The sequence below is a fragment of the Aptenodytes forsteri genome, unplaced genomic scaffold, assembly GCF_000699145.1.
Source record: "Aptenodytes forsteri isolate BGI_AS27 unplaced genomic scaffold, ASM69914v1 Scaffold8, whole genome shotgun sequence".
NCBI classification, from domain to species: domain Eukaryota; kingdom Metazoa; phylum Chordata; class Aves; order Sphenisciformes; family Spheniscidae; genus Aptenodytes; species Aptenodytes forsteri.
The window spans coordinates 6,522,071-6,535,831 of NW_008796218.1; the positions used below are offsets into that span (position 1 = coordinate 6,522,071).

Consider the following 13,761-nt stretch of genomic DNA (forward strand, 5'->3'; position numbering starts at 1 on the left):
ATTGGTTAAGTCTGAAGTCTGGTTTGAAGACTTGTGGCTGTCTGGCCAAGTGTTCTAGTTAAGACACTGAGCTAGATCCACAAAGGGGGTTTGGGTACCAAAATGTCTGATTTACTGTATCTGCTTAATAAATTTTTTAGTATTCAGACTGAGCATTTAGGATCTCCCTTAACACTGGAGGAGAATCAGAGGATATTACAGGATATAATCCAGGATAAGTCCCAAAGTCAGCATATCAAGGTAGACACTGCCTGTAAGAGGGCCCTGAGGGCGCTTAAAAGGCCTTAGTGGCCCTGACCAGCCTGAGCTTGGGTCTCAACCCCACCAACCATAGGTCTAGTTAAGCCAGGCTGCTGGGCTGTATCAGACCCTGGTTACCCTTATTGGGCCCGATCCTGACCTTGTGTTGCTGATTTGCATTTCTGGCTTCACCGCAGAGCTGTCTCATCACTCAGACTTGATAACCTAAACTCTTGGTTGAGGCTGCCCCCAGCCTGCCCTACTCCCTTGCTGGAGGAAGCAGACGGGCCAGCTGGGCTCTGCCCTGGGGATACTCCCTGTGGGAAATCATTTTAACACAAAACAAATAGTCAAATACAAGAATGATTTAGTGATCTGCTCAAAACACTGTTTCATGGCATGGAACTCTTCCAAGTACAGTAAACATTGCAAATTTCAGATTATTGGATACAACTGCTTAAGGGTTACATTGTGAAAGAAAAATCAGGAGTTATGACCATAACATTAGATCTTAATTCTGATGCAGAATTTTAAAAGCTATTTGCCACTATGGCATATTCTCCTCTCCAGAGCCTACTAACCTTGTGTCTACTAACCTTTTAAGGCTATGAAGATATCATTGAAGTCCTAGAGATGCGCAGAAGCAGAATTCTCTGCATTTTGAAGATTATCTACAGAAAGAAGCTTTTATGAGGCCTCTTGCATAGTTATACACCAGTCATTGATCTTTGCTCTCGTAATCCAGACCCAGATTCTTCCTTGTGTACTATGAAACAATAAAACATAAAAATATTCCACCTAGTGTAGTAGTTCATGAAGAGGAAGTGGAGTGATGGTATGTTAGTAAACATATTATGCTTTTATTAATATTAATTGCCATTATTAAAAGGCTATAACTTATTTCAATTTGGGTTACCTGGAGCTATAAAGCCACCAGTTGAGAATTAGATAGAAATGTGTGTCATTGCAAGACATCAATTGGTCATAAAAATAATCAGAATAACTTCTTTGAGGGAAATTTGAAAAGCTCGCTCTGCTCTCCTATCAAAACTTCTTTCATTTCCCTCTGTACACTGTCACATTAAAATATACGGTTCACAAACTTCACACTATTTATGAAAGAAGGAAAGCTTTCTATAATTTGACTTGTATTCTCTTCAGCCTCCCGGAAAAAAAAAAATCCCCCTATTTTGTGATCTTACAAAAGAGACTGTCCCACATTATGAAAGATAGTTCATTATATACTTGAGGGATAGTTAGACTTCCCCTTTCTGGCACTGGCTCTGTAGTGTGTGCTAAGGAACGGACAGGCACTCACACAGCACTCCTGGGACAGGATTTTTTCACTGTGCCGAACTTAATTTTGAGTGGAGGAATTTGACTAGAAGGTATGATTCTTAGTGCTTTAGCTCCCACAATTCCTAGAGTTATTACTCCACTGTTATTACTTACAAGAATGAAAGAAAAAAAAAGTGACTAAGAAACAGGAAGAAATGCATTTCCTGTTTTGTTCCTTTTTAATATATTTCTAGCGCAAAACACTAGAGGTATGAATTTCATTCCTGTAGCAACAGCTCTCAACGGCGTCTATTTCAGTTAGTCCTTACATTTGTAAAAATGTACCTGCAGTAGCTGCTGGGTGTTTCAGTCCTTGATCAGCTACCGGGTAGAGTCGATTCTGCTGGTTGTCCAGCTTAGTCCAGAGTGAACTGCATGGAATGAGGCAGGCAGCATACTTCAGTTCTAATGCAAAGCAGAGCAATCTACACTGCATTTTAGTTACTATCATAAAACTAGGTTATCACAGAAACTATACATGATGAATATTCTCAGGAACAACACACAAAAATCTTCAAAGTTACCTGACAACAAAAACCATGTTTTGACTTCGCATAATAGTGTAGTTCACTAACATTTTAAAGAAAGACTTGTCATTCTTTAACTTTTACTTCTTTTGTCTTAACCTTTCAGCAAGCTTTCAACATCAGTTTTCCATACAAGGCAAAAAAAGAATTCCATAAACTGGACATAACAGAACATTAAGGGAAGCTGAATGAAGCTATAGTAGTAACTCTAGCACATGAGCCTTCCGTCAGGAATTCATGCAAAAAACCAAAGAGCAAATTATGTAAATGGTTCTATTTGAGGAGATAAAACAAGTTAGACCCAATTGCCTTCCAGTGCAAATTATAAAAGCTTTTTAAAGTTACTGTTGTATGTAAGAAATTAATTTCAGATGGAAAAGGAAGTCAAGTTTACCTAGGTATTTTGAAATAAAAGGTAGAAACAGAATCAAATCTCATCTACAGAGGTAATCAGCTCAATTTAATTTTTAATCAGTCATTAAAAATACCATTTAATAACTCATCCCTTTTAAACAGGTTAATAAAAAATTAAGCTTAGTGGGAAGTCCAGCATGCTTCATTGTACTCAAAAATACAATGTTTCATGTTTTATATAATAGCTTTATTATCAAATGGCAAGAGACATTTAGTAATGATGTCATGCAGGTATCAAAAAATTCCAAAAGATAAACAGGTCACCTAACAGCTCAAAATTCCTCGCAATTAAAAAACAAAGCTACATCTTCCCAATTTCCTTGTTTGTTTCACAGTAGACATTGTTTTCCTGTCAAAATGTCATGGCTATCTCTTGGATCACTTGCTGGATTTCCTAAAGGAAAGAGTAGGCTAGCACAGTATTCCACAGCACAGTGGGTTTTTGTCTTTTTCACAAGGCCTTCCTTACTCTTCACAACCCTCAGAAGTAGTCCTCACAGGGCAGGAAATTGCCTGAGGCCGTTGGCAGCTGAAGATAAATGCAGAAGGGACAGGTTAAAAACTCTTAAGGTTCTGCGACGGGAAAAAGCTGTATGTTCAACCTTTTTAAGGTCTTAAGGCTTTTAGCTACTGTGATGGGAACCCAGTCTATGGCTGAAACACAACAAGTTTTTCAGCAACACAGCCTGATCCCATCTACACAGTGAAATATAACGCAGTGAAATGTCAAGTGATAGCATGATTCACGTTAAATTGAAACATAGTTCAGTTCCTTCTTTAGTGTCAAGGTTCCACCAAAACATTGGCTTTATACAGCGTAGAAGGGATTTTACAACAGCATCTGTTACTGACCAGAAATTGAGACAAATTTTAAGAAAAGCCACTGGATAATAAGTATTAGGTAATTTATTCTGAGAGTTCATCTGCATGAAAAATTAACTATGCAGAAAAATAGGCTGTAAATCTACAGCGACTTCACACTCAATAGTCCAGGGGACACTTGCTTACAACAGCTAAATTCACACTCAAGTTTACTATGGAATAAATCCCCTGGGTAGATGACCTCTGAGATTAGAACTGCAGCAATAAAAATAATCACTGTTCAGTTTTAAATGCCAATAAAGTACACTTTTAGAGTAAATTCTAAATAACAAAACAATTGCTGAAGCCAAATGATCTTACAATAAACTTGCAAACAGAAGTGACGAACTCCTTTTATACCTATGTAAAAAACTATTTACTGTGCAGCCCAGATTTAAATAAAAGACAAACAGTGTATCAATAATATTTACCATATATTTACATGTAATACTGTGATGAAATGAAGGAGCCAGTTAACATTATGTTACAAAAAGAACAAAACTCTTTAAAGGTACCAGTACCTTTCACATTATCACATTTATGGAACTGTTCTCTTACATCTCCAATGATCTATCATATGATGAGTTAACATGACGATACAGACAAATAAACCTTTGAACTGGAGCATATGCTAATGTGTCAACTCCCATTTCAGCAAGATACTTCAGAGGCACCAACTTAAAGCGTATAAGCAGCACTGGTTTCAGTAGGATAAAACTTAAATGCACACCCCAGTTCCTTGATGATCAGGGCCTCATTTTACAGGATTCCACTGATATAACAACAAACTAAAACCATTACAAGCATACAAGGGGAGGCATCATATACCTTCTTGAGTGAATACACATACTTTTACTTAAAGGTGAATCATACCTGGTTGCCAGTTACTGACTTACCAGAGAATGGAATCATCCTTTCAATTTATATACACTGACGCATGAGCCTTCTGTTACGTGGTGCTTTGAACATTATCTGAAATTAGCTCTTCAGTAAGAACTGCACCCAATTTGTGTACCTGACATTTCTAGCTAATCGAGCTGCAATGGAAAATTTTATACTCTTTACATATTGCTCAAGAAATGGTAATATTACACTACTTAAAGTTACACATTTTTAAATCACTTGAGAACTGAGTTTTATATAATCATACGATCATTTTCTTAAATTGGCAGGATAAATCTATGCAAGTGAAATATTGGCAAAATAATCAACATTAAAAAAATTAAAGTTAGAACTTCAAAATCATCAGCCAGCCACGATAAAAATTCTAACCTGCTCTCTCCCTTCCTATATCCTCTCCCAGAATAAAACTTTACAGAGGACTAGAGGGAATGATGTGACACTTTGCCTTTGTTAATCCAGTTAGTTAAGCAGATGTAGATTCAAGTATGTAGATCCACACAGCACTAATAAATAGAAGTAAACAATCAGGATGAGAATATCATTATAAAGTACTGCGAAAAACCTTTGTTTCCAAGTGAGCACCGTTATATTATGCTATTATTTTGGAACTCCAAAAGGAAAAAAAAAATATTGTTGATGAGAAATGTACTCAGACCAGATTACATGCAAGCCTACAGAGAACGTTACAAAATTGGACTGAATAAAGGTTTTTTTCCTGCAAGTTTTAGAAAGCATTATCTGTAGTTTATGTCTACATTACAATTTTTGCTCTGCAGATAATCAGAGCAAAATGTTACATCTATGTTTTCACTTCCCTCATCCTGAGGGCCCCACACACACACCCTCCCAAAATAAAACAGTGATGGTTTGGTTACAAAACTATATGCAGTACATTTCTGAACACAGTTCCTTCTATTTTAGGTCATGTGTTCATTTAAAGACATTCTTATCAATTACAAGCCTCCCCTTTAATTGCTTAAGATCCAATAGAAAAGCAAATATACAAATATCAGAAGTGCTGATCCTGAGATGAAGCATGGGAAATTCTGGTCCAGTTTAATCCTTATTCAAACTTCTGTTTCAGTTTTTTCTGGAAGACAGCTGGTAGGATGGAGAGGATGGCTAGAATCATGAGAACAAAAACAGAGTTCCAGGAAACAGCTTCCCCTGCTGTTGTAAGTTGGTACAGCGTTGTTCCTGCCTTAATGGCTACAAAAGACGGTGGTGCCACACCTGGAGTGGGGAATCAGAAGAGTAGGAGAGCAAGGAAAGGAAAAAAAACCAACACAGCTTGTTAAGGTGAAAAAATGGAAAAAAATCATAAATTAGTCATTCAACTTTTAACACCAAAAAATTCTGACTTTGTTGCCTTGTACATTTTTAAGAGGGGTGTAAACACAAAATTAAAAGACAAAAACCCTTACCAAAAGAACTGGTTTTATGCCATTTTTAATATTTAACACCAACTCAAACACAGAAGACTAAAAAAAGAAACAATCTCTGCTCTTTAGACACTGCAGTTTCAAATTGTCTCTCTATAAACGGATTTTATTTAAGTTCAAAAAGGAAAAATATGGATTGTTTCCTAACCAGATTAAAAAGTATTTGCAAAAATATGCCAATTACAAAACTAAAGTGTTTAGCACTACATTAGTTAAATTATGAATTCACTCCTAGGAAGACATATTATGATGAACAAAATGGAGTGGAAAGGGGAGAAACAATCCTTCAGATCAGTCACATACATCCTCACATAATTATGCTGAGCTCAAAAGAGGAGCTTATAGAAGTTCACAGAAGTATTAGTCATGGAGTGGAACAAAAAGTTACTAATAAAGTGTTCATATAATGTACATTTCCTTAAGCAAGTTATCAGCCTGGGCTCACTACCTCTCATCCAGTACATCAGAATAGTCCTGACTACTAAAATCTTTTGATGCTATAAGCACCACACATCAAAAAGTACAACAATATTCTCGTGTAATCTTTCAGCTGTCCAGTAGGTGGTGATCTCTGCTGAATAACTCGTACAGAGAGAAGCAAGTAATGTACCTTCTTCTGGCTACCCCCAAACTGCAGTTCATTAGCCAGAATTCTTACCTAGAAAAGTGCCAATGAAAAATACTTTCAATGGCACATTAATTACAGGAGATGTTATATTGATAAACCAGTTGGGAAGAAAAGGTGTTATTCTCAAAAATATTATGTAGTTAATGAGGTGTTCTCTATGTCGTTCAACCTGCCAAAACAAAACCAAGAAAAATTCAGTAAAAAAATCCCTGCCTTGAAAATACACAATGATTTTACTACTAGAGGCTTGTTAGGGGTTTTTTGTGTATCTTTTGTAGAAATTTACAAGTCACAAATATAAAAATCAATTAAACAATAAGTGACTCAAGGAAGAGTCATCAGTGAATCGCCTGTTAAATAGTACTGAAGTTAGTCTGGAAATACCAGTCTGTGGTAGAGCATGGTGATGATGTGTCTGAATCAGCCAACTTAAACAGCAAACAAGTAATTCAGCACAGCAGCAGGCCTAACCCCAACTTGAGCGCAGCAACCTCTGTCTGTCTAACTGTAGCCCAATCAACACGGCCAGCTCATCATCCTATTCCTAAAGCTTTTGCAGGAACTAGCAATGAAGTTTGTTCCTCAACCCATTCTGTCCTAACTCATGATCAAAATTGAAACACAGCTGTATTCCTCACTTGGAAACTTACCCAGGTTATGGCTCTGAAGTTCATCAGGTGGCTGCTGCCAGCACAGTTGCAAAACCTATCTACCCATACATTAGAATGCCTAGCATTAACATCACCCATTACCACAACAGCCCCAACTTTATTTGCAGTCTTAATTATATTCTCAAGTCTAGCCCACCTCCTTACATGAGTACTACATCAAAGCCTTTTCTCCTTCCAGCCTGGCTTTAGCACATCAGCCCTTTCAAACAAGAACTGTAACCTCAAAGCAAGTTATAAGGATAGCAAAGCATCAACCACTTCTGGCCTATCCTGGCAGACCTTCACTAAGCCTAAGCCTAAACATGGTCATCTGGCCCCAAACAGTTGAAATCAAACCTGGTCTGATTGCAACTCCATCTGAAGTCTCATGTAGCAACTCAGCCCAGTCACAACCCTGTTTTTTCCCCCCCAACTTTAGCTTTAACTGCAACACTAAAGTCAGTAGCCCTGCTATTGTTCAGTAATACCACTGTGGGTTTTTTTAATCTTAGTGAAATCTTTAATCTTCAATCTTTTAATCCTCAGTGAAGGATAAATATTTAAACATTGATTAATCCTGCATATAAAATGTCTTAGCCCTCAAAATGCAAGTATGATATAGTCCAATTAACCTGGAGACAGTGAGATATGAGCTGCACGTGTAATTACATAATTTTCAACCACATATCTAGTTCTACTAATGGAAATAGTAACCATTTGCCACTCAGAGAACAGCCTCAAGATTATACTGCAATATTAAGATTTACTTGGGTCAAGAGTCAAAATACTACTATATTATTTAATAAGGTCAATTGTGCAGGACACAGCTCCACATCTTATCTAATGAGGAACAAGTTTAAAATATTTATGTGATTCAAACACCTTGAACAGAGTACAGCAGTGAGTTGTGCTTCATACTTGCAAAAAAAAAAAAAAACACAACTGTTTGAGCATGTTTCAGAGTATCAAAGCAAGAGACATGAGAACAAATACTAATCACACTATGATTTTGTATTGCAAAAGCTTTAGTTTCATCTGACAATCAACACTTGCTGAAACTAATGTTACCAGATACTGTAAGAGAAAGTTTCAATGCTCTAACCACAATAACATCTTCAAATTAAGGATTGCAATCAGGCATACAGCTACAGGTTTTCACCCAGAGAAAGTAACTACACAGTGTCAGAAAGGAGTCAGAATCCTTTCTTTGTAACTAGATACATGAGCACGAGACCCCCTAGTTTTCCATGCTATTCCACTATACATTTTCTATCATAAATTTCAGCATCTCTAGAAACTTTACCTGTTCTGACCATTTTACCGCTTTTTCTGTTAAGTATCTGTATACAACAGGACGTCCTACTAGGTATGAAAGCATATAGCAGAAGGAAGCTCCAAGTCCTGAGCACTGGGGGGGGACAAAAAAAAAAGAGCAGAAACTAATTAATCTTAGCATTATATCCCTATTAACTACACTGGCTGGATAGAGCCTGCTTCTACGCAGCCCTCCATTGAGGCTGAAGGGCTCTCCTTCAGCAGTATGCACACATACCCTAAGAATGCTGTTGACCTAAGACAGTTCCTTTATTTCCAAGGCATTTAGATCAATCTTAACATTCGAAGTAGACAATGTTGATTACTTATCAGTTAATACCAAGTGCTTCTGCAGTTTTATTTTAAGATTTTGAACAGTGAAAGCTTTGCAAATAAGGGGCACAATGGCATTAAAGAGATTCAAACTTGAAAATTCATCAACTGGGTCCTCCATACCTACTCAATTATCTCATTCGTAAGTACTAAGGCTCATTATGACTGCATCTTTTGTAAATGACATTTTTTGAAGCTTGACAACAACATACATTTAATATCTGAAATTAAGTTTCTTGGGTATTTAAGCCATTTAAAAACAGATGTGTTTTGCAGTGCGATAATAAAAATGTAGTAATTGTGTTCTGAAATTACAATCAGGTTCTGGTAGATGCTAGACAAATTTGAAGTAAAGGAAACTCTGGCTGATTCACACCCAGCTGCCTCCAGTAGGAAAACCTGGAGAAACAGTTTAGTCTTTTGGATCATCATCCAACACTACGGTGAATTTTGTGGGTAACACCATTCTCACAACAGAGCTGAATGAGAACTCATTCATACCCCTATTTCACTCAGACGCTGATAATTTCAAACAGTAAGGTGTTTAGATGGTTGTATTCCAAATGGATAAAAATATATGCCATCACAAACTACTTTCCATACTTACCAGACAAACAAGAAATAAGGCCAGCGGAAAAGGATAAAGAAACCCTGACAGGATACTGAGAAATATAGACCCAGGGATAGCAAATGTTTGCAAGCTGGATGCATCTTAGTTAAGGAAAAAAAAAAAATTTAAAGCGCTACCCAATTCTTAATTTTATAAGCAGTCAGGATACATATTAGAATTTGAAAAACCATAAATACAAATACACATAACCTCTAAAGATCTTTACTTCAAAATACATTTGCAGAGTAGCACAAGAAGCCCAAGCACAGAGAAACAAAGGGTAGATTCATCATTACACACACAAGAATAAGTCACTAAACAAAAGCTGTACTACATTTTTCTCTTTATCTGTGCTACAATTGACACTGGGTATTTATTGTGACATTACAGGAAACACATACTTCTGATTTTACATTGTTGACTAGGGATCCACAGATTTCAGTCATTCTCTCTGAAAAGTTCACAGAACTGTCTGAGCCCATAACTACGAGTTTCATGGAAGACTGACATGTACCAAGGCAACTACTATTTCCTTACAAATAGGCATGGTGCAATCACTAGATAACTAGGATACATGATCACTAATTTCCGTCAGAACTTTTCAAAAAGGCAAAAATGAAATTTCTGCAGCATAAGCAAACAGGCTGTTGAGCTTAAGGTTTGCTAGGCATACTTGAGACTATGATGCGTTGCCCACCTTGGATAGAAATCTTACAAAGCAAAAAAATTTTGCACACTATTTTATCTGAGTTGAACTGACTGGAATATCAAAAAGCCAAATAATCTTCCTTTATTTTAAGTCCATTATACCAGTACAGCTTTTTCTAAGCAAGTGTCAAGGTTCTGAGATAACTGTAACATGCTTGTCAACTGATCACAGTCTACTGCTGAGACAGTGAATGTCATCACATCAGGTGCTATAGTAGTTCAATAAACAGCTAATTCTGTTCTACTTCTTGTTCATATATAAACTAACATTTTAATTTTCTTCATAAATCTATTATTTGTGAACTACACTTAAAAAGAATGAGCTAGAGGATAATTACTAATGGCACATTCAGCGCTGATATTTCTCCGAGTTACGAAAGCCTCCTGCATTAAACTATGAAACAGACCTCTTATACAGCTTTTAAAAGTTATTAACCTTTAGTTAAGTGTTCCAGTTAAGAGTATGTTTAATGATTAATTAATATATTCAGCACTCAGGAAAAACAAGTTAACACAGAACACAGGTAGCCTTTGTGTCTCCCTAGGCAGAAAGTACTTCAGAAATTTAGCACACTCTAAAAGGAAATAAAGATTTGGTTTTGAACGTGGGCACTGCAGACATGAAAGAAGGCGCAAAACCCTTTCCTTGAGAAATGCTGTAAAATGTTCTGTAAATTACCCTTATATGGCACTTCTGAATGTCTCATGGAAGAGCAGTGCAGCAGGCTCAGTTTTCCTTTAGAATCAACGGTAATTTCTAGCTGGCAATTCAGTTTGCAATTTAAAAAGTTAGCATAACACCAAAATGAGACCAAGTCTAATATCAAATCTAATAATATTGTCCATAACAGACACAGTCAAGGTGAAGCTGCATGCAAATCCCCAACAGCATTTACTACTATACATGCATGCATCAATTTTCTTCTACTTAATCCCTTCTTGCAGTCCAGAAAGCATACTGGAACACATAAGAAACGTTTGTAAGTTCAAAGATTTTGGAACATGTGTGTCTATTTATAAACTCACCTAGGTATGTTAGCCCTTCTTCTCCCATGATCAAGAATTTCTAAGTTTGTATTTTTCATTTCTTTTTCAGAGAAATATGACTATACCAAAACTGCCATTTATAACAGAAAAAGGATACAAAACATATGTGGCAAAATAAGCCACTAATACTTGAACATAAAATGTGTCCTTATATTTGGACAGGACTTTTCCCAAGGCCTTTGCATCATCCATATCTCTAGGAACCTTTATACATTCTCTTTCTTCTCTGGAAAAAAAAAAGCAGGAATGGTGGTAAATATAATCCAACAGTATAGTAACATTACTTACCAAATATATAATTAGATACACTACACCACTGAACTACAACCTCAGCAAACAAACCACATGATTATTGTTGTGATAATGTTCTCAGATGAACACTTAATATTTACAGCTTGGTTTGTATTAGAAAATCCTCCATTTTAGATATTTGCAAACCGTATTTTTTTATTTGTTACAACAATCAGCTTAATTTCTAGGGTTTTGGTTTTTTTTTCTTACCGAGTACTGATCAAAAAGAAATAATTACTCAAACCAAACCTTGGCAACTGAACAGCAGTCAACATTTCAGTCAAAACAACTGTAGCTGCCTCAGCACTAGGGTCATGACATTTGAAGTGCAGCAAGAGCAACAGAGCTTCACCTCACAAACAAACAAAGCTTTAAGAGCAAAATCTCATGTCACACCTTAATCTGGTGCAACCCTGGGCAGCCCAGTTGAGTGTCCTCTCTTCCTCTGTATCAGACTTAGTGATTGGACTGTTGCAAACTGAACTTGTTGAGCAAGTTAATCAGACAGAAAATTAACTACTAAAAGAAAAAAAGAAAATTGTCAGACCAGCAGGCTTCCATCTTGTCAAACTATCTGCCTTCCCAACATGACTACTAGATGCAACAAAAAGGAAAAAAGAGCTTAGCTATGAAGGAAGAAGGATGTCCCCTTTCGATGACAGCCTGCAGTTACACCAGTGCACAAGGAATTTTAAAATAGACCTAGCCCTAACCAAGCATGTTTTGGCTCTCAACTGAAGAAGGTTAAGAACATAGTGAGTTACCATTGCTAATGTGACAGGGGGTACCTTTACAAAACATGGTATCTCAACTGTCCAACAGAAACCCTAGGTTAAGTACAACTCTGTTTACACAGATCCTACCGGTTAGTATTTCAATATTCAGCTTTGTATCCTGACATTCTAGGTTATACACTCAAATTCCCTTTTAAAAATGTAACGTTATATCTATTATTAACTCATGTCAGTTTAAAAATCACTTAACCCCATGTAGGCTCCTCTACAATTTGATGCTGAATGAAAAGCAAATAAATTAATCTCTCCTGACATACTTACTCACTAAGTTGTGGAAAATTTTTATACACCAGGAACATAAGGAAAGCAGCTGATAAGAAGACAGACACTAAAATAAGAAGTGATGTCCGAGCTGATCCACCTTCTGCCTGAGCTTTCCCTGAGGTTAAACAAAAACAAATGAAGTTAAAAACAAAACGACAACAACAAAAAAAACCCCCTCACATCTTACAACAGATTTCAAACATATACTTCAAGGAAATGTTAAGGTGAGCTCTCTGTGGACATAATCTTCCCACCAACGCTTTCAATAACATAAACATACTGCTCACATTCCCTGAAAGCTTTCAAACAAATCTGAAGTTCTTACACTAGCAAACATCTCACAGAAGTCAACTTCTATGATCCTTAATAATTTAAGCCTCAATTAATAAATAAGTTTGTAAAGAGAAAAATAGAGCAAAACAAAGTAAGCCTTTTTGCCAGAAATCATCTGCCAGTCTAGTTAACTGGAGATTTAACTTGAAGTTAAACCTTCAGTATGTACAATGCAACTTTGAAACAGGCTCATTAACAGATTTTTATATTTTTTACTCCGAAGAAAGAACACCAGGCACAGCCACTAGCCAAGCAGGTGAGACACACTTATCAGGAGAAAACATGTAAACACACACACGCACCAGCCTGGGATATAAAGATCACAGTTCTCAGACTTGGGAATTACACATATTTCATAAAAGAGACTTCTCTTGGATATGTCTATAGAAGATTTTATTAGCCTTTAAATTCTTGTGTAAAGGAAGTAATGGAAGTACAATAAGTGATACAATTACATTTTAGGCCTCTTCTATACTTTAGATTTTTACCAATATAACCGTATATATGCAATACACTTTAAAACACTCTGTCCTCAGGCACTGCTAGGCTAGCACAACTTTGCAGGAAGCGTCAGTCTTGGTCACCTGAAGAATACAAAAAATGCCAAGGCTGTATTTTCATTCGTAGATGCCGGTGGCATGACTACAATGCCAATGCTCAACATTCAAGCGGGTCACACTGCCACCTCACTGTTGTGAAACACAGCGAAAGGATGACGAAACCCACAGATGAAACAGAGCCGGCTGGACGAGCTGGCAATTTTACTCGCTTTAACGTTTTTCACTTTGAGGTCAGCGTGATCCCACGGGCGTGCACTGACTCTGCTAAGGCCGAAGGGGCAGAAAGAAGCACCCATGTAGCAGTTACAACCATGAATACCTCACCGGTGGTTATTTTAGTAACAACTTCTCCAGAGAGAAAAGAAAATAAGACAAAAGAACAACTTAGAGGACGAAAAAGGAAAATACACCGAGCTGCGCTTTCTGCCACTTTCTGTACTACGGTCGTTCCGGTACTAGAGTAACACACACGCGAAGCCACGCGTGTTTCCTCTCTGCCTCATT

General features: G+C 37.0%; 1 protein-coding gene across 1 annotated transcript; it reads right to left on the bottom strand.

The window, feature by feature from the left end:
• Positions 1–2,689: 2,689 nt before the first annotated feature.
• On the bottom strand, positions 2,690–13,047 carry TMEM41B (transmembrane protein 41B). The gene is made up of 7 exons (XM_009288902.1): positions 13,044–13,047; positions 12,362–12,479; positions 11,113–11,241; positions 9,258–9,351; positions 8,307–8,411; positions 6,384–6,522; positions 2,690–5,516 (listed from the first exon to the last, which is right to left on the bottom strand). Exons 1-7 carry the CDS (start codon positions 13,045–13,047, stop codon positions 5,347–5,349), a joined length of 759 nt encoding a protein of 252 aa, XP_009287177.1. The 3' UTR covers positions 2,690–5,346.
• Positions 13,048–13,761: the final 714 nt, after the last annotated feature.